Source organism: Hoplias malabaricus, chromosome 17 (genome assembly GCF_029633855.1).
Source record: "Hoplias malabaricus isolate fHopMal1 chromosome 17, fHopMal1.hap1, whole genome shotgun sequence".
NCBI lineage: Eukaryota > Metazoa > Chordata > Actinopteri > Characiformes > Erythrinidae > Hoplias > Hoplias malabaricus.
In genome coordinates, this window is record NC_089816.1 from 3,670,655 (window position 1) to 3,698,097 (window position 27,443).

The following is a 27,443-nucleotide window of genomic DNA, read 5'->3' on the forward strand; positions in this document are numbered from 1 at the left end:
AATCAGTTCGAGTAGAAGTACAAGTAGCATTTGAGAAACATGTTGAAGACCTCATTAAGTTTTATCAGAACATCTGAACAGCTGATCCTTGGTTCCAACGCTTTGGTCTTTAAACTCCACTAACCCATGCTTGGCACTGAGCGTAGTGACCTCAGATCTCGTCTATCGAAAGTAAAACAAAAGTATCAGGAACGCAGGAACATGTTGCATGTAGCGGTGCTGAAATGTTCATGTGTGTAGTGATGTCATGTTAAAACTTCAGTTGCTCAGGAGCCTACCTGGAATCGCTGGACACAAGGCAGGAACACCCCCTGGAGGGGGCGCCAGTCCTTCACAGGGTGACACACACTCACACCTAAGGACACTTTAGACTCACCAATCCACCAATGTGTGTTATTTCCATACATTATAACATTTTTCTCACTGTCTTTCTCACAGGTCAGGTTTGTTTTTGTGATTTAAGCTCAGTAAATAATGTGTGATTAAGCTTTAGAAGCCTATTTTTCTGGACATTATATATCTGCACCTTTCAGAGAGAGTCAGGTCTCTCTGCAGACTCACACGCATTCTACCGTAAAACACAGTGTAAAGGTACAAGTGGAACAAGATGCCGTTGGGTAGCCCACAATGACATTACATTCTTGAAATGTTGCGACATTAACATGGAAGTATTATGTCTTTAATCTTCATTCATTCTTTATCTGTAACCCTTATCCAGTTCAGGGTCGCGGTGGGTCCAGAGCCTACCTGGAATCATTGGGCGCAAGGCGGGAATACACCCTGGAGGGGGCGCCAGTCCTTCACAGGGCAACACAGACACACACACTCACACCTACGGACACTTTTGAGTCGCCAATCCACCTACCAACGTGTGTTTTTGGACTGTGGGAGGAAACCGGAGCATCCAGAGGAAACCCACGCAGACACAGGGAGAACACACCAACTCCTCACAGACAGTCACCCGGAGGAAACCCACGCAGACACAGGGAGAACACACCACACTCCTCACAGACAGTCACCCGGAGGAAACCCACGCAGACACAGGGAGAACACACCACAATCCTCACAGACAGTCACCCGGAGCGGGAATCGAACCCACAACCTCCAGGTCCCTGGAGCCGCCCACGTCTTTAATCTTGAAATATTACATTTTTTTTAACAAGAGGCCCTAAAAAGCAATCCTGAAAAGCAGGGTGTGCTGCAGGACTCACAGGATCCCCACTTCCCAAATCCCTGGAAGATCACCCAGCTCTAACAGACAAAAACTGTCTGGGCCACTGAAGGACAACACGCATTGCTAATATTCCACTTGCATTGAGTTCAGTGTCTGGCGTTGAATGTGTTCAGCCATTAAAGGCTTTGGAGGCCTAACTTTAATCAGCATTGTTATTAGCTGAAGTAATTTAACTGCTTCCAGAAATGACAGAAAGATTACATGAGTCAAATCTGTCCTTTCTCAGAAGGTAATTCTCTTCCTGCCGCACCAGAAATATGACAGTGTAACAGAGACGGTGCACTCAGACTATTTGCTGTGTTTGGATAATGGAAACGAAGAGGCATTTGTCTGGGGCAGTGTTATAGAGCTCTCTAAACCTGTTTGTTGTTCTGTGGCAGGAGTGGCAGCAGTAGAAATATTTGTCCTGTGGTGGAAAAGAGGACAAAATGGCTTTTAGTCATTTCCAGGATGTCAGCAGCTGAGAGTAACAGTGTATTCACAGACTCCATTAAGCACAAGCCTTACCTCAAATGTAGGCTAAGTAATGAAGCTATAAAGCTAAGTAAAAAAAGGTATATCGTAATTGTTCATATAATCGTGCAAACTGCTTGCCTAATTGATCAAACCATGCATTGAGGGTTCTATGGATTGTGACGATTCATTAATGATTCAGAACTTTGATTCACGTGGCTGAGCAAGAACGCCATCAAATCCTCACTGCAATGTTCCGACTTCTAGGGAAAAGCCTTCCTAAAAGACTAGAGGCTTAAGGTGTATATGTACTTTTAAATGTACCACCATGGTTGTAAAGTCCAGTTGTGTTCCTTAAACGTACGTTATATTCTCTTCTCCAGAGGAGAGGTTAATATTTGTACGATTTTTTTATAAAACTGTATAAAATAATAATGTTTGTAATTGGGCTGTAATTAATATAGAATATGTTTCAGTTATGGCGGCATGGTGGTGCAGCAGGTAGTGTCGCAGTCACACAGCTCCAGGGACCTGGAGGTTGTGGGTTCGATTCCCGCTCCGGGTGACTGTCTGTGAGGAGTTGGTGTGTTCTCCCTGTGTCCGCGTGGGTTTCCTCCGGGTGACTGTCTGTGAGGAGTGTGGTGTGTTCTCCCTGTGTCCGCGTGGGTTTCCTCCGGGTGCTCCGGTTTCCTCCCACAGTCCAAAAACACACGTTGCAGGTGGATTGGCGACTCAAAAAGTGTCCGTAGGTGTGAGTGAGTGTGTGTGTGTGTGTCTGTGTTGCCCTGTGAAGGACTGGCGCACCCTCCAGGGTGTATTCCTGCCTTGCACCCAATGATTCCAGGTAGGCTCTGGACCCACCGCGACCCTGAATTGGATAAGTGGTTACAGATAATGAATGAATGAATGAATGTTTCAGTTATGGCCCCTAACTAAAGGTACTCAAGATGTACTTTTGAGGGTACCAAAACAGTGACAGCAAAAGGTACCACAACAGTAAAAAATAATTTACAATTACACGTATGCTTTTAGCGCCCAGAAATCACAAAGCCTTCCCGAAGACTTGCAAGTCCCTGAGGGCTTCTTTCTTGTAATGAGATTTAAACTGGTAATGCAAGGTCGTTTTATCACAACGTTATGCACTTTGGCTGTTCAGACTCTGAGTGTTTTGGTGGAAAGTAAAATGGAAATGATGCCATTTTGAAACAGGGGAAGCTGATATAGTACTGCTGTGGCTGTGGCTGATGTACCACATATATGTCTGCGGTGGTCATGATTTATTAGAAATTGCGTGTTATGTATGGCTGACCTGGAACTGTCCGCTCAGGTTGTGGCTGTGGCTGAACCTGAGCCTTTATTACTCCACGTTTCCCCCAGGCGCTCAAGGCAATACGCTCCACTGTGTAGTGTAATGACATGCAACTCCCAGGAGTTTTTTTGTCTGTGTGTGTGTGTGTTTGTGTGTGTGTGTGAGAGAGAGACAGAGAGAGACAGAGAGAGACAGAGAGAGAGAGAGAGAGAGAGAAAGTATGTGTATTTGTTTGTGTGAAAAAACAAGTGAAAATTCCCATGAGTGTGGTTTGTTTCCTATGTGAGCAGCTATGCATGCTGATTGTGTGTGCGTGTGGTGTGTGTGTGTGGGGGGGGGGGGGGCATGCTTGTGCAGCTGTCAGGGGACTGTGTTTTTGGCAGGGAGGGGCTGGGGAAATAGCAGAGAGACACAATGGAGAATAGAGGATGAAGATTTGAAGGGTGGGGGCCTTCCTGCTGCACTCTGCAAATCATCTCCATTCAGAGGCAGAGAGATTATCCTCCATCAGCATGCAGCACAAAACAGAGCATCAAAAGCCACCTGGGGCCTCCAGTAATCCCCAGGTTCCAGGCGCAAGAGACCGGGGACAAGAAATAAAAGAAAGAAAGAAAAGAGAAAGTGAGAGATGGAACGAAAGAAAAAGGGGGAAATGTAGTTAAGCTTGGAAATTCTCCCCAGACACCTCTATCTGAAACTGCAGGAAGTGCTGTCTAATGCAGGTTCAGATTCCTCCTCGCTTCGGCAGGAAATCTTTCACACATTCAGCCGATCGAATGGTTTTCCCTCTCACTGATAAAACTCACGCCAGAGGAACGTAGAGCGAGAACAGGCAGAGAGAGGGAGAGAAAGTGGGTGGGCAAAAGCCTGCCATCACTCGGGAAATGTAATTTGTGAGAACAGACTCAGTGGAACGAGTCTAAACCCTCCTGTTTGCCTTCGTATCTGCAGTCAGTGCAGAAAGAGGTAGGTAAAGCCTCTGAGATCTGTCGAGCAGTTGAGTAGCATCTGATTTTGGCTACTGCATGGATTGGTCAGTTATCTCTAAGCCTGGTTCAAACGGCTTTTCTATAAGCTTTAAATATTCATTGCTACTGAATAATATTTGTATTTGATTGTTTTCAGTTCTTCTACAAAAAAAAAACATTTCGAATTTTGTCTTATTTTTAAACACATTCATTATTTTGTCAGTATACACTACATGAACAAAAACATATTGGGACACTAATCATTGAATTGAGGGACCTCATTCAGACTTGTCACCACTTGTGTATAACACCCAGCCAAAAAAAAGCAGTCCAAATTTACAAATGTTTGTGAAAGAATGAGTCACTTCACTGAATTTGAATATTTTACTCTAAGATATGCCACCATAGCTACAAGACCACAAGTCCACAAGTACAACTCAATTCTCCTAGATATTCCACAATCAACTTTGAGTGGTATTGTTGGAAAGTGGAAGTGTTAAGGAACCACAGCAACTCGGCCACAAAATGGCAGACCATGTAAAGTTAGAGTGGGGTCGCTCATTGTGTAAAATTGCTGAGTTGCACAGTGCGTTAAAGTCGACAACGCTCTGCTGACTCAATTACTGCACAGTTCAAACCCACTGTTATAGCTGCAAAGGGGGAACCAGTTCTATGTGAATGCCTATGAATTTGGAATAGGATTTCATCAAAGCTCCTATAGGTTAAATGTGTAAAAAAAATGTGTAAAAATGTAACCACTTATCCAGTTAAGGTTGGTCTGGAGCCTTCCCGGAATCACTGGGTGCAAGGCAGGGGGGGGGGCAGTTCTTCGCATAGTGATACACACTCCCTTATTCATTCACAAAGTCACACCTATGGACACTTTAGAGTAATAGAGTAATTTTTTTGGAACGTGGGAGGAAACCAGAGCACCTGAAGGAAACCCACGTGTACACGGGGAGAGCACATCAAACATATAGTGTATTGCCAACGTTTATCTGAAATGATAACTCCACATTTGTCACTTTATTTGGCAATAATTTTAATAAGGATGACAGATGACAGATCAGTTGCAGAGTGTAATTCACTTTTACAACACTGTCCTGAAATCAAGGGGGACAGTGGGTTGGTGTGGTTTCTTGTCCTCCTTCAAGTAGTCCTCCTGAGCCCAGAGTAGTAATTTTAAGTAATAATACCACCTAGGGTTTCTTTAAATGGGACCTCCAGTAAAATAACTTTGGTTTGTGCACTGTTGATTTGTGGCTGCTGGGTAAATTATAGGTTATTCTATTTTTTTTATTTTTATTTTTTGAGAAAATAAACCTCAATAGGAAGCACACCTCAATGTGAACGTGTTAAACTGTTTAACAAACATATTTTATTTGCCTGTGTCTAAGTGCTGTAGCAGAAAAACAGTTTCAATCATAAAGTTATAGCCAAATTAATTGATCTATTCTCCTTCACTGCTGTGTGTATTTTAATACACTTTATAAATTGACTTGCTTTAGTCTTTCAAAGAAAAGAAATGACACTGTGAAATCAACCTTTGGATATATATATATATACAGAAGCTTCCTAGATATGATATCAGAACTTGACCAGTCCTGAGCTTAAATCATGCAGACAAATGCAGCTTTGTGGTTATGGATGAAATGAAGGCTTGGCCTCAACTGTTTTCTGATAAGTCTTCAGAGATTTATCGAGCCGCAGAGAAGCGCAAGAGTCTGGACAGTGGGTGTCCGAAAGCGCCGACAGCCAATCCATCGCCATGGCAGCACTCACAGGCCAGACGGCCGGCTCAAACTCATCTAGACTAAGCCAAAATACAACCAAACTTCGCCAAATTCAGCCAGATACAGCCAGACTCATCCAGCCTCAGCCAGCCTGGAGAAACGGCACATATCCGGCGCTGTAATCAGCTCAGCTCAAAGGCTTTAGTAATTACCTCGCCGCTGTATCTCATTTGTCAGGGAAATCGACATCTCTCTCAATATCCAAAGCCCTTATTGCAGTAAAAGCAGTATTGGAGCGCAGCAGAGAGGGAAAGTAAGTCTTTGTGGCCATTTCTTTATTTGCTCTGAACATTCTTCACTTTTTATTTACTGCAATTTAAAGTTTTAGTTTTGTTTTCTTCATTTCTTTATTTTGTCCTGAAATATAATTATCTTAATTATTCAAATACACTGTGATGATAAACTTCAAAGTTAGTTTCCTGCCAAGATTAGAATTAAAACAAAGCTCCTGATGTTATTAAAACTACAGATGATCGCCTACACTTGGTTCCAAACATTGTTCACACTTCAATTGGTCTATCCATGTCGTGACCACATGCGTGTTCTCTCAAAGCAGCGATTTAATGTGGGGAAATCTACAGAATGTTGGCAGAAATCCTGTTTGATTAAATGAGAAATTGGAGCATGTTAATGTAGACTATTTTCCAGCTCTGTTATTACTACCAGTTTGCTAATTAGGCAGGTTATAAATGGCCTTGTCTAATTTCCCATCATGTTAAAATTAGGTAAAAAATACATAGAGAAGCATTGACCAATGGAATAAGTCACTCTTCAGCAGCTGCACATCAGCTTAAACCTAACTTCACACTAGAAGGACTGAGTGCGACAGGTGATCAGTCTTTTCATATTAGAGTAGTGAATTTGTAGCTGCGATTTAAAGGCAGATGGCAATAGACATAGCAGAGTGTTTCCACAGAAACTGCAAGCAATTTGCCTGTGTCAACTTCTGCAAATGGCAGAAAAATATAAACGCTCCACAAGCACAGACAGCGGAATCCACATCCTGCTATAGGATATAATGGTATTGGGAGAGGAGTCTACTCCACTACCACAACACAACCTGTAGTCCATACATGCTCAATACAAAGTGCAGATTGGAGTGTTATAAAGTCTCCAGGGTTGTAAAGTGCGGTCTGTGTAGTGATTTAAACAGCTCCAATACTGTTGGGATGGGTTGGATAGGTGTTTGTTCTCACGAAATAACTTTGCAACATCAACACCTTTATTTCAGAATACAAAGCCATCCTAGAAAAGAGAAGCCCTTCCTGAAGCAAAAGATGACAAACTCACTCACGGTTAATTCAGTTTATGCTGTATTATGGAACCCAACATGTATTTTGAGTGACCATGGTGGTTCTTCGTGGTAACTAAGTTGAATAATTAATTTTGCTCTGGGGAAAATATTGGGAACAGTAAGAAACAGTGGACAACATTGTGTAGAAGAGCCTAGAACAGTGGGGAAGAACAGCAGGGGACAGTAGAGAAAATTGGAGAGGTGTAGGAAAACTGGAAAAGTATGTATAATAGTGGGAAATAAAACAGTGGAACAGTGATGAATAGCAGTGGAATAATAAAGAAGTGTATAGAACAGAGGGCGGCACGGAGCTTGTGGGTTCGATTCCCGCTCCGGGTGACTGTCTGTGAGGAGTTGGTGTGTTCTCCCCGTGTCCGCGTGGGTTTCCTCCGGGTGCTCCAGTTTCCTCCCACAGTCCAAAAACACACGTTGGTAGGTGGATTGGCGACTCAAAAGTGTCCGTAGGTGTGAGTGTGTGAGTGAATGTGTGTGTGTATCTGTGTTGCCCTGTGAAGGACTGGCGCCCCCTCCAGGGTGTATTCCCGCCTTGCGCCCAATGATTCCAGGTAGGTTCTGGACCCACCGTGACCCTGAATTGGAAAAGCGGTTACAGATAATGAATGAATGAATGAATGTATAGAACAGGGTGGAACAAAGTAAAAAAAAAAGTAAGCTGGAGAACAATGAGGAACAGTAGGGGGACAGGGAAGATGAGTGTAGAACAGTGTAAAAAGAGAAGAAAATCACAGTGGACAACAGTGAGGAACAGCATGCAGAGGTAGGTAGAGTAGCCAAAATAAGTAGTCACCAAATGAATTACTTAAGTAAGAGTAAAAAATACTAGATGAAAAAACTACTGTACTGATTAACAGCTGAGTAGCCTCTTTGTTTAACAATCAGGACGTCCAAATGATACACCTGAATGCACAAAAATATAAAACTGAAATGACCCAGAGAAAATTTCTTAAACAACTAAAACAATAATAAATAATTTCTTTACAAAGGAGCATAAAGAAATTGAGCCACAATAACTTGTGTGTGTTCACTCCATGAAGTGACTATTCAGCTTTAACAGCAGCTGGCTCTTAAGTTTTCATGTGACGGCTTGGCTTTGTTTGATTGGTGAAATGGAGTCAAACGTCGCTAGTGGCTACATTTGATTGGTGAAATGGAGTCCTGTGACAAGAGCCTCTGGTGGAGGTCTCAACATAAAACAAAACTAAGATATCGTGCATTGGATGGATCAGTAAAAATAAGTAGCGAGTAGAATGTAGTTCAATGTAAGTAGAAGTACCGCTTCTTCTTCACAAATTTACTCAAGTAAAAGTAAAAGTATGCTGCATTAAAACTTCTCATAAGTACAATTTATCCAAAAAGTTACTCAAGTAAATGTAACAGAGTAAATGTAGTGTGTTACTACCAACCTCTGACAGCATGTAGAATGTAAAAGAGCAAAGAACTGCGTAGAACAGTGGAAACCAAAGAAAAGAACAACAGGGAGCTTTGGAGAATAGCGAGGAACAGCTGGGGAACCATGAAGAAGTGTGTAGAACAGTGTTTAGAAGAAAACACAAGCAGGGAACTTTGAGGAAGAGTGTAAAAAATGTAAAGAAGGATGGGGAGTGCGGAGAACAGTATGGGAATAAGTCCAGATTGTGGCTCCAGGGCAGATGCTGGCGAGGCTGGAGCTGTGTGTGCGCGCTTAAGTGGACGGTCCAAAGTTGGTCCTCCCACTTCTGTTTCTCACCCCTCCGAAAGCACTCGACAAACACAAACAGCCACAGGCATCCAGCCTCCTCCTGTCACCGCCCTGCTGCTGATGACATGACCATGTGGAGCCTGTGGGGAGGGGCTTTCCAAACAGCAGCTGGGACGGAGAGCGAGGAGTGTTGCAATCTTAGAAACAGACAACAAACCTCAGCAGTAGCAGAAGCAACCGAATTAACTAGGTGGACTAGGTTGGTGACTGAGAAATCTTTGAGCAAGAATTACATTAATCACCAAGGGTCAGTCAAGACACTTTGGAATTTTTTAAGCCCTGGGCTTGGAACAAGCCTCATCTGTTAAAGCTGATTGGTATTTTCCAATCATGCTGCAGCAGACGACAGTAGTTTGAATTTGTGTATGAGGTGCAGATATCAGTGCTGCGTTCATTATTTAACTGCTGATATTTCTGCTGTAGATTATATATAGATTGAGCAGTTTGGCATCAATCAGTCTGCATGTAATTTAGTTCTGAAATCATCCTGATTTTCGTTTTAAATCAGCTGCCACTTGGCAAATTCTCATGTCCTTGTGCTTTGCCAATTATTTGCTGATTAAATGGCAGACTGGCTCTGTGAGGCCAGGCATAGATTAGACAAGAACAAGAGGAAATCAGAGCATACTCTGCATTTCAGACACATCTTGTCTGAGGTTAACTGAGGGAAAAGAAAAAAAAAATGTTGCCCTTGAAATCAGAGCGCAGTCATGCTGGGACAGCCCAGAGATCAATGTGAAATTGTGAGATCTCAACTTTATGAGGTGCTAAAATACTTGGAGGATTGTTACTTCAGCTTTGGCATGCTTCTACTTCTTTAGGTTATGCTTTGAGGCTTTAAAAGCTCAAGCTGTGGATCAGCAGCTCACAAGGTTGGGAAGCCCTGCAATATCTGGCCTTAGAATACTGTGCTAATGAGCCATTAGCTGCTGTCAATAGGCATCTATTATTGACAACCCTGCATTTCAGTTCAACAGGAGACGTTCCTCAAAGGCATTTTTCACGACTTTAAGCTAATGCACTTTTTTATACAATTCAAAAAATGTTTTCTCACCATTTTGCTAGCTGCTACATTCAAATTATGCAGTAAGCTATAAATTCACAAAAATAGGCATTCATATTTGTTTTTGTTTTGGACAGCAACGATATTTGCATATGCATATGCCTTTTATTTTGCGAGCCAGTCTTCCGAGTGGTCAGCTGGACTTAATGCACAAATTGAGGTTATGTGTGTTTACCTGGAGGTAGTTTTACCAACTGAAAACCCAGCAATAGGGGGTAAAATGGACAACGGAATATTAACAGCTCCAGAAATTCCTCCACTACATGACCCAGAGAAGCTCCACTACAGACAGAGGACGTTAGGAGGTGTGTCTTTGGTTCATTGTTTGTTTTAATTAACTCTGTTCCCTAGTGGGGGTGGCACGGTGGCGCAGCAGGTAGGTGTCGCAGTCACACAGCTCCAGGGGCCTGGAGGTTGTGGGTTCGATTCCCGCTCCGGGTGACTGTCTGTGAGGAGTGTGGTGTGTTCTCCCTGTGTCTGCGTGGGTTTCCTCCGGGTGCTCCGTTTTCCTCCCACAGTCCAAAAACACATGTTGGTAGGTGGATTGGCGACTCAAAGTGTCCAGAGGTGTGAGTGAATGTGTGTGTCTGTGTTGCCCTGTGAAGGACTGGTGCCCTCTCCAGGGTGTATTCCTGCCTTGCGCCCAATGATTCCACGTAGGCTCTGGACCCACCGCAACCCTGAATTGGATAAGGGTTACAGATAATGAATGAATGAATGAATGTTCCCTAGTGGCATAATTATACTTCTCGTCCTGTGTTTGGTTTGTTCAGATGCTTTTGGTTCGTTATGCGTTCATGATTAACGCTGACAGTCCGAACACAGTGACGAGCATTGTGTTGTGGTGTCCATTTGATGCTGGCTGTTCAAGCTGTGAACCTGGCTTCATACTGTGGCACATTTAGGGGATTTTATCTTCACTTTAATCCAGAAATTGTGAATTGTGATGTGAATAGTCTTAAATTTTACGTTTATTTTTTTCCAATATTTTGCCAGTTCAGAAGAGAATGGGTCACTTGTCAGTTTGCCAGCACAGCATGTTCTCATGCTGAGAGTTGTGGCTGTAGACTGGTATATTAATAATCAAATCAAATTTCTCTGAGTATTAATTTAGCAGTAAATATATCATGTAAAATCACTATTAAAAATAAAACTTTATAATAATATTAATTCAGTAATAATATGATATATATAATACTTTAAAAAAGCTAAGTTTAATGGTTAAGTTGCTTCTTTCCCATGCAGTACAAAGCAGTTGTTATGGCCTGATCTCAGATGACCCCACTACTGGCCCGCAGCCAGGTCATTGGGACCCTTCATATTAGTGAACACCTGGTGTGACATGGTTAAAGATTAGCTTTTGTTCTTTTCTGTTTGACTTGTTTAGGTCTGTGGCACCATGTGAATGACTTCATCCAAACTCTCAGTAAATGTCTGTGATTGGTCAAGATTGTCCTGTCACACAATGAAATAATCACTGATGAGTTTGAAGCTCATTTGCATTTCGCACACTTCTACAATATAAGTATTTGTCAGTTAGGCAAACATTACATTGTGCAGCTTGTGGCATAAAGCATGACGCATAAAATCTATGAAGCCATTTCAAGTTGGACACACGTGGCATATGGTAATGTGTGGAGACATATCTGATGTGCCATATGTCTTCAGTAATAGCTAAATCATAGGGTGTCTCTCTCTCTCTCTCTCTCTCTGTCTATCTATCTCTTATCAGTTAAACTTTACTTTTTACTGTATCCCCTACATCTGCATAAAAGTCATAAATATATGCATACATACATAAAATTAAATATTATATTTACATAGAATATATTTCTTTCTCCCAGCCCATACAGGAGTCACAGACAGTAGCAGTGAAAGCAGTTCTGGACTTTAAACTATAAACATCAAAGGTGACTTTCATAATTGTAATCCCAAAACACTATTTTTTATAAAATTTGGAAGATGTTTCCTCACCGTTTGCTAGTGCTCCTGTCTATTTGCATTTTCAAAACAGGTCTAAAGCCCCAGTGTTTATAAATGAGTAAAAATATACCGCCTTGGTCCAGTATGCTAGACTCTCACTCTCACACACTCATGGCAGAGGAATCTGGAGTTTTTTAGACAACATAGAGGACTTCAAGCGATTAAAAGAACAAATCGAAATAAGGATATTGTTCTATTCCATGCTCAATATGTGGGTAATATTGAGGTATTTTTGCTCTTTCTGGTCACTTAAGGTGGAAATGTCTTCAAAGACAGCTTAAAACTAACCACTGGAGTGGCCTTTAGTGTGTGTGCTTGTGGAGCTCCATTCACTTTATTCTTGGGTAGATCCTGTTCCAAAATGCATCACAGTTCACATGAAAATCCTGCTGTTTTGTCCTTTTTCTTGTGTGATGCAAGACAGATCATGAAGTTCACCGCCTCCTTAAATGTGAATGAGCAATAAGGTTACAAAGCCTTCCGGTTTTGGGTAGTGGAACATTGTAGTTTTTTGTAGTGACTGGATTCCAGCCACTGACTTGAGGATGATTTGGATGATGATGAGGATGATGTTTGGAAAGGCGTTCGAGCTCCAGAGACCAATATCAGGACGAGACCTTACGGACGCCCTTGTGCCTAAGATCCATGCTCCCATATCTACTGTAGATTTCATATCTGTAACTGATGTGGCTAACACTTTACAATAAATGTACATTAATTATTTAAGACAGTATTAAGTAATAAGCATTACAAAATTATTAAGTAAAGACACAATTAATCATCAAGTATTTATGGAAACAAAAATGATATAAGTTCTAAAAGAATGCTAGTTATTTTTCCTTATTGTTACTTAATGATTAATTGTGAGACTTCCTAACAATTCCTTAAGGCTTATTACTTTCTTAAATATCATGAAATAATGTACCCTTGTAAAATGTTACCGATTTCTTAATAAATAAACTGGGGGACAAAAAGAGACAAGGGAGAAGCGCACGAGGATCACACACAAGCACGTGTTGGATGGCACTTCCCATCCTGCGTACGGTGGGATGGGCGTCTTGCTGGACGTTGGCCTTGAGTGTCTGTCCCACAGCCCCCAGGCAGCCCCTGGCTCCCGGGCAGCGAACAGACTGCAACTTCAATCTGTTTTCAAATGTGAAGCTCACGGCTGGAGTAAAAAATAACCGTCGCCAGGGCAAAGATAGCAGTGAGGGACACTCACTCCGCATTCACGACAGAGAAGGACCTGGTGGGAAAGTGGTTTAGGAAATAGGTTTGGAAACAGATGGTGGCCATTTTGCCTCGACGGGGGGAGGGCAGGGACAGGGATATTGAACACACCGAGAGAGAGGTAGCTAGCAAGTACAGGGAATCAGAGGGAGCAAGTGAAGGGAGAGAGGGGGGAGGAAAAGGCAGAAAAGCAAACTGCTGCTAGGAAAATGTCAATGAAATCCTCCTCTGTGTGTATTGATTATCATCCCCCTCAGTGAGTCCCCAGCCCACAAATGCTCAGCATGAACCACTTCACACTCACACAGTGCAATATTATTGCTTTTCTATTTATTACTGTAGAAATGATGGTCAGTTGTTTTGAGTGTTCTCGATCGCTGACCAGATCATTATAGTTCCATTGTTCCAGCCTTTGTTTTAACAAATATATAAAACGTTTACAGGGAAAGGGGAAATTTTATAATAATAATTTAAGGTGAAACAGTATTTTTGAGTTAGAAACCAACTGTAGGCTGCTAGAGGCTATGGTTTAACTTGGCCGTAAGTTTCTATTCACTGTTTGAATTACTCGAGCTGTTTAGATTGGTAGCACTTTCGCTCTGTGTTTTCTTACATGCAGTTAGCGGTCTCCCAAATTAAGAGTCAGTTTCCCTTTCAGTTATATAAATTAAACAGCAAAATAAGTCAGCGTTACCTATCTATGGAGCAGGCATAGAGCAACATCCTAATCTCTTTTCTTGTTTTTTTAACTTTCTGAGGACTCTCCACAGTCCAAATGCTTCTAGATGCAGTTTCTCTGCAATGCCTGAGCCAACAAGGTAGTGAGATAATGCCAGTGCTATTTCAGACTGAGCCACTTTGTTTCCGATTAGAAGCCAGGATTAAGTACATACACTTCACCTTTTTGCTAGCGCACAAACAGAGCTAGCAAATAGTGAGGAAATGTTCTCTGAATTGTCTAAAAAGTGTATTAGCTTAAAGTCGTGAACATCGCCTTTAAGGCACTTCTCCTGTAGAACTGAAATGCAGGGTTGTCAATGATAGATGCCTATTGACAGCAACTAATGGATCATTAGCACAGTGTTCAAAGGCCAGATATTGCAGGGCTTCCCAACCTTGTGACCATCTGATCAACAAAACATAAAAAAGAAAAAGAACTCCAAAGCTGAAGAAACAAACTCCACGTACTGTAGCACATCATAAAGTTGAGATTTCACAATTTCACATCTAGTCTCAGGCCAAACAGTGTTCGTCATACAGACCACATTAGTGTTACATGGTATTTAATACTTTTTCAACGATGAACAACATCACAAATATGTGTGTAGCAAAGTCACCAAAAGCTGGCGCTGTTAAGACCTTTACTGTTTTTGTGCATCATTGAAAAACAAGAGACCCACACCAGCAGGAGCTCATGAGTGTCTGTGTGTTTGCAATGTTTAAGTGTATTTAAGTGAACTGAACTGTTCCTTTTTTGTGTGTTTTCTCCTCTCTTTGCAGTCTGTTCTCAGTTTGCAGAAGGTGTGTACGCCATCATCGGAGTGTACGACAGGAAGACGGTGAACATGCTGATGTCATTCTGCGGCGCACTGCACGTCTGTTTTGTCACACCCAGCTTCCCCATCGAAACGAGCAACCAGTTCGTCATCCAGCTGAGACCCGAGCTGCAGGATGCTCTAGTGGGTGTCATCGAACACTACAAATGGAGCAAGTTTGTCTACATCTATAGCTCCGACTCAGGTGAGATATTCAGCCAGTTACACCTGCTCAACTCAGCTGTAGAGAATGCAATTGCTTTTGAAGCCCTTGAATGAACCATAAAATATAGAGCTGGCTTGCACCAGCCACCATGTTTAATTCAGGTTTAGTACAGAACTTCTACTACATCCAGGCCACTAGGTGTCAGTATAACAATTGTTTCATAACGTGAAGAATAATCATTGGAGCACATGCTACCTGAAGAGCTTGCAAATACAATTTTTATTAAAACCAATAGAAATTGTGTTTATAAAACCTTGTATTGTATTAAATACATAAAAGGAATTAATGACAATATCTATGAATGTCTTAAGGAACTGATTAAAGGGTATGTGGCTTTGTTTACTTTTATATAGTATTACAGTTTGAAAATACTCTGGAAGTGGCAAACTAATCAAAATTGTGCTTAAAGGCCGCATCCGAAGAGTTACAAAACCTTTTTAACTTTAATCCAGCTCTATATATGCATTCTGGAGTTGTGTACACATGACTGATTCCCAAATACATCTTGGGCCATGTTCACACCTGCCATTTTTATGCATCTCAGGTGATTCAGTCACAAATGACTGAAAAGACACATAGCTGTTTACATCTGCCATTTTACATGTGCCTACTGAGACCACTTGTAATTGGATTTCTCATATAATTTCCTCTGGAGCACATTAACCCTTGGAATCAGCACTCCCATGGGTGGGATAAAACAGAAATTTAGCAGAAACACGCATAAATCCACAGATTTTTGTCCTACAGACATAATAAACACACACCTGAAACCCTGAACATTCTACTTTTAAAATATTTACAAGTGGAAAGAAATATATTTTTGGATGGTTGTGACAGAAACATAGGTAACAAGGCAAATTTCAGTCTGTGAGTCAGAGCGTGAACCATGATGGCTCATCAACTAAAACACACAAACACACACACACACTCAATCACTATTTATGGCTTGGGATTGTAACTTTATCATTTTTTTGAAAAACACTGGCTGAGACAGTGATGCTGTTGAAGCGGGCGGTGCTTATTGCTGTCGGACATGCAATGAGCCAACGTATCCATCTCTGACCACCTCCAAATGAGGTTTTTCCGATTACAAGGCATCCTTGGGACTAGGCCTGTCATAATAGACATTTTGTGTAGTTGATATATTGTCCCAAAAATAATTGTGATGAACTGTATTATTGTCATTTTAAAACACTTATATGATGATCATATAATAGTGTAATAATACAGTTAATTTTTAGAAAAAAAAATAGTTATTAAGGATATTCAGACACTGGGACTGGATAATCAAGTATACTGTAAACCTGAATAAGTTAGCACAGTGGTTCCCAAAGTGGTGGGGTGTGGGGGGGGGGGGGCTCTTGGCAAAAGATGGACAAGTTTGTGAGCGCTAAACGTGCACCAGATGATATGAAAACATGACAAGGCATATATCAAAGCAGCTCATACCAGTCACTGAAAAAATGAAGGGATTAAATGTGTAATTTTTGCAAATGTGCAGGTTTTAAGCCCTTTCTCTCAGGAAGCTGTTTTATAGTTTATTTTTTGTGCAGGGAAGAAATTAAGAGCAAATATGTTTAACAATCGCTGTTACTCAATGTTTTTTCTATAATTAGTTGCAGTTTTTATGAATGTATAAATAAATTCCAGTGGACAGGGTTTCCAGCAGTGCTTTACAATTAGGGCAGCTGCCTTAACAATGTCTTTGACACCACTCCCCCCACATCCACGATTCATTTCATGCAGTCTGTTTGTTTCCTTATCAAGGCTTCCGATGTGTTTGTGGGTGGCTTTCTGCTGTGTCCAGTGATCTATGATTAATCAATCCATTGTAAAAAACATTCAATAATAAGAAATCCTTCAAAGTTCCAAAAGTTCCAATGTTCCAAGAGTTCCCGTGACTCATTTAATGCGTTATTCCTCAGTTTTCAGCCACAAACGTGCATTCTGACGTATAATCCAGTGTTTAATGCGAGCTGTGCGTCGTCTTAACTCAATGAGTCGATTCTGCACTCAACCCATCGTGTAAGTTCCTCAAAGCGTCCAGACACCACACAGAGCACATAATTCACGAAATATCAATGGATTTTTATAACACCGAATGGTGACCACGCACCACTCCACATGGATCTTAATGTCAGGTGAGAACAGGGCCTTACTTAAACACATCATGCATTGTCTGCTCACAGGAATCAGTATTTAAAGACCTGTGTAGTGCCCTATGTAAGGGCTAGGCAGAGATCGGGTATGTAGACTCAACTTGAGAAACTAATGTTGCTGCTGTTAAGATGAAATATTTCTCAGTCATGTTACAGCAACAGGCACGGACTCTCAGTTTGAGTCATGTGCTATATGCAGTGAATGGTGTAAGCTGATGAAACTTAGGAGCCAGGTAACACAAGAGTAGACTCTTGCTGTAAAAAGTAGCATTGCTTCATATTGACTAACTGGACAGTTATGTTTGACCCAGAGGTTCTCATTCCTGTTGAGATTCACTCCCACAGAGCACTCCATATTTGACTTTAAATACGTGCACTTGAGTAAATGTCCTACGACTCCCAGTATGTATTATGACAGCAACGTTTTATTACCATCAATTGACTGATTTGATATTGCAGTATTGGTGAACATGTACATCTTTGTGTGTGTGTGTGTGTGTGTGTGTGTGTGTGTGTGCATGTGGGTTTAGGACCAGCATGTGTCTGTGAACTCTGCTCTGTGAGCTTTTTTTTATGCCTTCGCTTTGTTGTTGTTTTGTGATAGTGAGAAGCAGTTTCCCGAACACAATGTCAAAGAAAGAGCAGAGCTTTGCAAATCCTAATCCAAAGGTCCTGTGCTTATACCAGCACTGAGACAACAAAAACGTGAATGACCAATTTTATTCACAGAGTAGTTAAAGACACACAGCACGGTAAGTAGGAAGTGCCATCTCAGAAATCAAGATTTTGATCACTGAACTTAGATCTACATACAGCTCTAGTCAGATATAGACCAGGGAAGATTAGAAAGAGGAATTACATTCATCTCAGTGGAGTATGCCCCAAAAAATAGTATGCATCACAGATTTCTGGAGTGCTTGTGTCATCGATCTGTAGTGCACTAATACACACTGCTATGACTGCTTTGACCTTGAAGCAACTAAGTAAAGGAAGCATTTATTCCAGCATGTGTCATTACTTGTTTTGAGTGAATTAACGGCAGTGTGGTATGCAGAAAGCAGATGTGCCTAATAACCAGGGAATTCAGCTACTTTAAACAAACCAACTGTGGACAAAAATATTCAAATTTAAGCCTCCCCAGATGAGTAGAAGCTGTTGTTTCAGCAAATGGGAGCTAATTTATTAACACATTAATACAAGACATGAAATGATAAGAAAAATCTAATATCACAATTTTGAGGGTATTCAGTATTATCACATTATTGTTAAAATGTCCTGAAAACTTCAAAAAGTACTTATATACAGTCTCACATCTGTGAAATCAGTACAGGGATTTGAACTTGGGCACCACACCAGGGCCATGTCACTGAGCTGTGTTTCCCCTGATACCCACGTTATGGGCTGGGCCAGCAGAGCAGTTCCTAACTTTGGTTGACACTGTAGCTTACATGAGGTTTTTAATCCGCAGTAATTCAAATTAAAATGGCATCACTAACCATCGGGAATGTTTATAAACTGGTAACTGTTCAATGTTTAATTGATGGATGAGCATTGTTTACCTTCAAAATCCTACATAGCACCAAACTGGTATCATTTTTGTTGCCAATCTTTGCACATTTGCAAATGCTATGCTTGATTTTTGATTGATTATTTTTTTATTTATTTCTTTTTAAAGTCTACCATTCTTTAGTTTCTCAAAATAATACAATTCCTTCTCCTAAAGTTAACACCTCCTTTGATGTTGATTTATTCTGGATTTATTTTGCATGCGGAGGAATCCGTTCATCTGTCCTGGTCAGTGGCGGTCCGTATTCGCTGTGCTGCGCTCCTCCTTACACAGGTAGAGTTTGACACACCTGTCAAAACCAGGTGTGCCAGATTCCACCCACCCCCCCACGGCCCCGCACACACACCCTGGAGCCGATGGGCTGCAGCAGGCCCCATAATGCTGCCATCTGTCATGGGCTTTCAGCTCGGCCGAGCGTGACTGGAGCAAGATGCTGGCTGCATACTGCAGGCTTCCTTGAGACAGATAGAAAGAGGGAGAGAGAGATCCAGATGAAAGAATTCTCTGTCTCTCTCTATCTTTCCAAATCCTTTACGTCTCTTGTCCTCTCTCTCGCGCTCTGTCAGTCCCCACATTGTTCCATACTCACAATAGGATGGTGTCAGCACCGGGCTGGAATGCGGCTGGGGTTTTTGACGTGTGTCTCGGCCCAGGCCACGGGTGTCTGGCTGATGGTTTTATCTGCTGGAAGCTGCGAGGACTGTGGGTTAGAACTGTAGGGCCATTAACTCTCTGTGACTGAGTGGAACCATATTGCAGGAATCCATATTGCCAGCCTCCTGTTGCCTGGATACGCCGCTGCACTGTCCACGGGGTTATTTTAAGCCTTTTAAGGAAATGCTTGTTTGTGTAGAGGTTTGTGCGTGCTCCAGGCTGTGTGTGTGTGTGTGAGACTCAGATGTGAATTCCACCACCACATACAGCACAGCAGTGCAGCAGTGTCTCCTATAGAGCATGAGTTTATCTGCTGTAGCGGATAGGCCATGCTTTCTCAATGTCAGGCAAGGAAAGAGGTGTCCTGTGGCTAACGTGGTTATCTGGTGCAGCGTAATCTCGTCTGCCTCGTGTTGATATGTTTTTCTTTTTTAAACCAGGCATGTAAATGTAAAGATTTTTTTTAACCTTTCAGGCACAAAGGGGATGCATTTAAATTTAAAATGAACAGGAAGCTGGGGGTGTCTTTTTTTTATATTTGAGTGGCAACATTGTGGGAAAAGTGTCCTTCAAATGATCAGGCCCCGTAAACACTGAAAATTAGCCATTTACACTGCTACAATGTGACCATTGTGGACACAAGTGTTCAGTTCTGTGAAAATAATCTGTTCAGCCTTCATAGAGAAATATTTATTCAACTGAAAAACAGTTGCACATGAGCCTAAGGTCCAGTAGCAATAGCGGACCAGAGGAGTGTAAAGCCCTATAAGCATTAGGCTGTGGAGAAGTGCTGTGGCTAAATTCAGCACCAGAGCCACAGCTAAATGGAAAGAGTCAGGACAGAGTCATGGTTAATCCAGTGTTTACAGCAGGGTCAGATCAGAGTGATATGTTCTGTTGTATATCTCTATCTATGATTCCTGCTGAACCTGTGAACAGAGAGGACAGTTGAAAAAGTAGTCAGCGTACCTCGAGTCGTGCTGACCACAGCCCCAGAAAACACACATACAGAGCATTTTCCCGTTTTTATTTCCTTGTGAATATTCCACAGACGTGGATCACTGGTTTTTCCCCTCACCTAGACCCATCTAGCTGCACTGTGTGATAACACTTTATTTGAGGCTCTGGGCTCTTTCTGGAATGTCTTTAGCTTGACCTGCCCACAGACACCATCATGGTTCCTGCCAAACAATTTTGTCGATGGTTCCAGCTGGGAAAGAACTTTTCTGGATCCAGAACGTAGTTCTGTTAGTGGAAATGTGCAGAATGGTTGCAAATTATCTTGGAAAACAGGAACAGCCCCAGTTCCATGTTGGTGGAAGAGGGCTTTTAAGAGATCAAATTCCACTTTAATGGCAGCTTAAGTGTAGTCCAGTGTTAATTTTGTTAACAGAAATTATGACAAAAAAATTTACGATCTATTTTTTAAAGCAAAAACTAAATGAGCAAAATTTTAAATAGTCATTTGAGAATGAGAACTATGAGTAAATATTACGTTTGTCAATTAATTAAAAACAACCCATTATTTATGATTTGGATACAGAAAAAAAAAAAAAATAATAAATAAAAAAAAACGTTAACAGGAACATGCTTAAACAAGAAGATGTTTACTGTTGTCAGAGCAATGTGAGCGGCCGGGCAGAATAGTGAGCAAGAGGAAAATAATTTATTCAAGTGTCTGGGAATCGCTCAACCAACTGTTGGCCAGTGATTCATAGAGTTCAATCTGTGGAAGTCACCTCAGTCTCAGTGTGTAGCACACTTTGAACTTAAAATGTTAACATTATGGTGGCACGGTGGCGCAGCAGGTAGTGTCGCAGTCACACAGCTCCAGGGACCTGGAGGTTGTGGGTTCGATTCCCGCTCCGGGTGACTGTCTGTGAGGAGTGTGGTGTGTTCTCCCTGTTTCTGCGTGGGTTTCCTCCGGGTGACTGTGTGTGAGGAGTGTGGTGTGTTCTCCCTGTGTCTGCGTGGGTTTCCTCCAGGTGACTGTCTGTGAGGAGTGTGGTGTGTTCTCCCCGTGTCTGCGTGGGTTTCCTCCGGGTGACTGTCTGTGAGGAGTGTGGTGTGTTCTCCCTGTGTCTGCGTGGGTTTCCTCCGGGTGACTGTCTGTGAGGAGTGTGGTGTGTTCTCCCCGTGTCTGCGTGGGTTTCCTCCAGGTGACTGTCTGTGAGGAGTGTGGTGTGTTCTCCCCGTGTCTGCGTGGGTTTCCTCTGGGTGCTCCGGTTTCCTCCCACAGTCCAAAACACAGGTTGATTGGCGACTCAAAAGTGTCCGTAGGTGTGAGTGTGTGTGTTGCCCTGTGAAAGACTGGCGTCCCCTCCAGGGTGTATTGCCGCCTTGCGCCCAATGATTCCAGGTAGGCTCTGGACCCACCGCGACCCTGAACTGGATAAGGGTGTGACAATGAATGGATGAATGAATGAATGAATGTTAATGTTAAAAAAATGCCTAAAGTTTTTGAAGAAGACCATGGGAATTTTACCCATAATTTTTGAGGTTAACATTTTTAAATGCAACGTAACTTTTAAATTATTATTTTTGGATGTTACTAAATATGTCTAACATAATAAAACCTTTAAAAATGCATGAATTAAAAAGTTTTTTTTTCTTTAATGGACTACCTCTTAATTAAATCTGAAAATAAATTAATTGCTAAGATTAGACTAAATCTAAACCAAATCAAAACCAGCTGACAAATGAACACTGGTGTAGTTTAAAGTTTTTCCAGCTCCTCAATGAGCCATCAGTCTTTCACGAACAGGACTAAGAAACGCCCTGACCTCAGAATGAACATCAGTTCAGGAGATCAAATCAGACGCAGATTAATGCAGAGAGATCAATATCTCTTTCTCCTCCTCTCAATGCCGTGTTTCATCAGAGCCTTGGCTTATGTTTGTGACCCAGATTCTCTTTGTGCTTCTCATATCTTTTTACTTTGAATGCACTTGAGACTTCAGTGGTGTTGAATAACTGCTGAATGTTTTTTTATGGTGAGCTTAAGGCCTGTGTTTAAAAAACATGGTTCCAGTTTTCTGTGTGTGTGTTGCTCCCCTTTGTAGCATGTCCCTAACAATAAATGAGACATTTACTTCTGCTTACACTGAAGGGTGTAATAAATTACAGCAGGTCTATTCTTCCCGTGGCTGTGGTTTTAACTCTGGCTCCAGCAACAGCTGTTTCTGTTTGGCTTTAAACAAAGGCAGTTAAATTCAAGTACGTTTCCTTTTATTTTGGGTGCCGATCCAAACATAAACCAATCTTGAAAAGTCCATTAAACCTTTCATAAACAATCCCCCCCATAAATGCCCACTGAGGCTTATTAATGCCTCCCTGCGGTCCTCACTCAGCTGCAGTGTAACTGCTTGTGGAAAGGCGATAACTTTCCTCGCACCGCTTTGTTGATGGCTGTGTTGACTCTGCGGATATGAGCGTGGCTCCGACTTTGTTTCTTTTTGTACATTCTGGACTTGAGGATGAATGGGATTGTGAATCACACACACAGACAGTCCTGTTTCTGAAAGGGAGACTGTTTGGGGAACTGATCGTGGTGCTGAAATACTCTGAGACCTTTATAAGAAGCACATGACTGTGATTACATACTTTAAAGACTCTTATTTAAGTAAGATTATAATTTTTTGTGCTCCGGAGCAAAGAGTTGAAGAGTATAATAATGACTTTTTATAGCACTGCCAAGAAAAACTGAAATCTTATGGGAGGGGAAGAGAGATGGGGGTGGTTCCCTTCATCTAAAAGTAACACAGTGTAGTTTCAGCGGTGCTGAGCCTGGAATAGCAATGAGAGGGGCTCTGTTCTCCATATTAGAGGTCAATGGAGCATCCCAAATGATTATGAAGCCTTAATGATAAGGTAGATACTACATAATGTTACAGCTGTTAGCCTTAATATTATAGTATTATTCTAAATTATTAAGACACATTTGCTTAATTTTAAATAAAACCCAGCTACATGTAGGTCGCCATTGTTATTGATGTTAAAGTGCACACTGGGTAGTTATGTCATACGGTTGCAGTGGTAGTGGTCCTTTGCCCTGGAACATACATGACTCTGGTTCAGCCTTTTCGGTTTGAGCCAGAACGCAGCATTTCTGAAATCACTGACGACGACACACACCAGAGGATTCAAAATAATGACAAGCAGGCGCCTGTGGAGGAGAGCGTGGGGGAGAGCAGCTAGTGTTGTTGATGGAAAAATGACTTCCCTAATTTTTTCTCCTGTTTTTATTTTGGGGAAATCTATGAAACTGTGAATATCAGTCGTTCATGTGCCTTTCAATTGGAAATGACATAGATCAGTAACACGGCATAATTTAGCGCTATGCAACCATGTGACATCATCGACCCAACAGCCATTGCAACTCTGAAATAATAGCAGCATTCATATTTCAAATATGTAGGATAAAGGTGTTAGTTTTCAAATGAAAAAAAAGAAAAGAAAATATATATTAGTGGGGATTTTTACCATGTTTTAATAATATAGAGCATTTCAATCATATTCTGGCAGGGTTCCTTTTAACACATACTCACTGTGGACCCAGATAATCAGTTGTATATACAGAGATGCAATCTACACTCTAAAAAAACTTGCTCTGTGATAGCTCAAAATAAACAAGGTTTTCGTGCACAAAGCCAAGTGTGCGCTAGAGGGGCCTGTGGTGCTGTGGAGCAGTGAAACTGTGTCCTAAAGAGTGATGGAGCACCATCCAATACCTTTGGGATGAGTAGGATTTGTGTTGCTGATGCAGAACTAATCATCCAACATCCTCACTAATGCTCTCCTAGCTGTGATCAGATCCTCACAGAAATGTTCCTTCCTAGAAAAGCAGAAGCCGTTACTAACACAAAGGAAGACTCACTCTCGATTAAAATGTTTCATTTCAGGAGAATACTTGGACGCACTTGTGGCATAGATGGTGTATGCAGAAATTCTTTTACCATATACATATACTATATGTGTGGCTGTAAATGTGCTTAATTGTTAACAAACAAGAGATTTCAGGCAAAAAAACAAATTCGTTCTAGGCAAAATTACATTTTCTACCTTGAAAGCAGTGCTCTGTTTTACCTCAAATGTGATAATAATAATAATACTTGTGGGAAGAAGTTCTTTCTACCTTACACAGTGCTCTGTAATGTTTTAACAATAAGGTGATGTTTAACATTAAGGTCATATATCATCGCTGTCCAGTTAAATACATGCAAACATCTCCCAAAATAGTAACTTCACAACAAACAGAAAAAAACCTTCGTAACTTTCAACTGAATTCGGTGTGAAAAGATTTTTTTCCAAGTCATTTTGGAGCATTTCTATTGGTCCATTCATATGACATTTTCCCACAGCGTGAAGGAAGTCGGTTGGGTTTAAATGATGTATTAAACTAAAGAGAGACAAAAACTGGGCAGTGACAATTTGATATTGACTGTTGAGAGTTATTGAGAGTTAATATTTAAAGTTATGTTCAAACACATTTTCCTTTTTGCTTTAAAAGCTACAAAGGTTGTTGCTTATATGTATTTGTTTGTTTTTATTTAGATGACTACATAGCACTTCAAATATTATTTGTATTCAATATAAAATTTGCTGAATTATTTTAGTGCTTTTTGAACTTTTCAGCACTTATTAACAACTACGTGATAATACAGCATACATTGGTACACACACACACACACACACACACACACACACACACACACACACACACAGATGGGATGCTGTTCTATAGTGATCTTACTTACATGTCAGAAACTTGTTGAGATCTATACCTGTGCTCTTATAGTAATCAGCAGCTAATCAGTCTGGCTTTAATAGCCGTGCTGCAGCTGCTGAGAGCATTGTTAATGCTGGAGAATAATTGTGGCCAGTCTCCAGAGAGAACTGATTGGTCTGGTGCCGGCAGAGTGTGGCTGCTCTCTGCAGCTGTAAATTTAAAGCCAGAATCAATGTCCTCACTAATCAGGCCCTGTTTCCTGCAAGTAATTAAACAGACTCTCGCTCCCTGTGCCCACTCCTAGTCTTCTGTTCCGTAGCTTTACTGCATTGACAGTGGAGAGGGCTTTCATCTTATGAAATGCAGTGTGTAAATGTGTTAGTAAGGATCCAGCAGAACGTTAACGTGATACTTTGCTGAGAAATCTAATGTGTTATGTATGTATTTATTTATTTATTTTTATTTACCCCTAAGACAAACTGACATGTGACCTCTGGAGTTTTGCACTTGAAGTATGAGACAAGCTGTTAAATCATACTTTTAAATTCTTTTGCTAGCCTCAAAAAAGGCTTCTTTCTCTCAAATATTGTTCACAAATTTGTGTTAGTGAGCACTTCTCCTTCGCTGAGATAATCCATCCACCTCACAGGTGTGGCATATCAAGATGCTGATTACACAGCATGATTATTGCACAGGTGTGCCTTAGACTGGCCGCAATAAAAGGCCACTCTAAAATGTGAGGTTTTATCACACAGCACAAAGCCACAGCTGTCACAAGTTTTGAGGGAGCGTGCAGTTGGTATGCTGACTGTAGGAAAGTCCAGCAGAGCTGTTGCCCGTGAATTGAATGTTCATTTCTCTACCACAAGCCGTCTCCAGAGGCGTTTCACAGAATTTGGCTGTACATCCAACTGGCCTCACAACCGCAGGCCACGTGTAACCACACCGACCCAGGACCTCCACATCCAGCATCTTCACCTCCAAGATCGTCTGAGAACAACTGGTCTGCTTCAGGGAAACCTCATCTGCATGCTCGTCCTCATTGGGACACATTCGTTGCTCACATTTGTTGGTGTATGGCACGTCGGAGAGGTGTCCTCTTCACGGATGAATCCCAGTTTTCACTCTACAGGGCAGATGGTAGACTGCATGTATGGCGTCATGCAGGTGAGTGGTTTGCTGATGTCAACGTTGTGAATCGAGTGGCCCATGGTGGCAGTGGGGTTGTGGTCTGGATAGGCGTATGTTCTGGACAACAAACACAGGTGCATTTTATTGATGGCATTTTGAATGCACAGAGATACCGTGATGAGATCCCGAGACCCACTGCTGTGTCATTCATCCTCAGCCATCACCTCATGTTGCAGCATGATAATGCACAGCCCCATGTTACAAGGATCTGTACACAATTCCTGGAAGCTGAAAACATTTGGGAAGTCTGGGTCGGTGTATACAGCAGTGTGTTCCAGTTCCTGACAATGTCCAGCAAATAACAAAGCCATTGAAGAGGAGTGGACCAACATCCCACAGGCCACAATCAACAACCTGATCAACTATGTGAAGGAGATGTGTTGCACTGCCTGAGGCAAATGGTGCTCACACCAGATTCTGACTCGTTTTCTGACCCCCAGGAGCCCCCCAGACCACCCCAATACAGTAAAAGTAAACTACACATTGCAGTTGCACATTGCACTGTGCCATAACCAGGCTGTGTAATCAGCATCTTGGTATGACTCACCTGTGAAGGGGATGGATTATCTCGGCAAAGGAGAAATGCTCAATAACACAGATTTAGACAAATTTGTGAACAATATTTGAGGGAAAATGGCCTTTTGTTTACATAGAAAAAGTAGATCTTAGATCTTTGAATTCAGCTCATGAAAAACGGGAGCGAAAACAAAAGTGTTACATTTATGCTTTTGTTCAGTGTAGGAGCTTTTGAACAACAGTTAGCTTCATTCCACACGCATTTTAAAGATGAAACAAGGAACGTGAGTCTACTGTTGATGCAGATGATGGTGAAGTCTCTCCAATCCTGGGACTGTATGAGTTTAAACTGCGAAACAACAGTGTGAGCACAGAGAAATAATTCAACAGGTTAAATATAGCAAAAATGGGAATGGGAAAATTAAGAAAGCATCTGTCTAAAAACCAAAGCTTCTGCTCCTACTCCATTTTGAAGTAAACTGTCCCTGTTAAGAGATGCACAAACCCTGAAAAGGAATTCACTTACACTTGCAATCTGTTTTTCTGCGCAGCGTTTACGGAGTATATTTGCGTACAAAATAAATGCAGCACTCTTAATACAGATGTATTAAAAAGCATCATATGATCCCTTGAACTAGATGCATCATCAATTTGAATTAAGGACAACAGATGTTGTGGTACTTAAGAAGCCTCAACATGCATTAGCATATTTTTATGTCCTTTTACACATAACATATTTCGTGTTAAAACAGATACTCTAATATAAACTGTGTAATAATGG

The 27,443-nt window shown here is 41.5% G+C and overlaps 1 protein-coding gene across 2 annotated transcripts in view; it reads left to right on the top strand.

The window, feature by feature from the left end:
* gria1a (glutamate receptor, ionotropic, AMPA 1a) overlaps positions 1–27,443 on the top strand; it is a 119,691-nt gene that overhangs the window by 19,981 nt on the left and 72,267 nt on the right. For both annotated transcript variants that reach the window (XM_066649998.1, XM_066649999.1), the window contains exon 3: positions 14,587–14,826. In XM_066649998.1, coding sequence (XP_066506095.1) covers positions 14,587–14,826 — 240 coding nt within the window. The remainder of the gene's footprint in view (positions 1–14,586; positions 14,827–27,443) is intronic.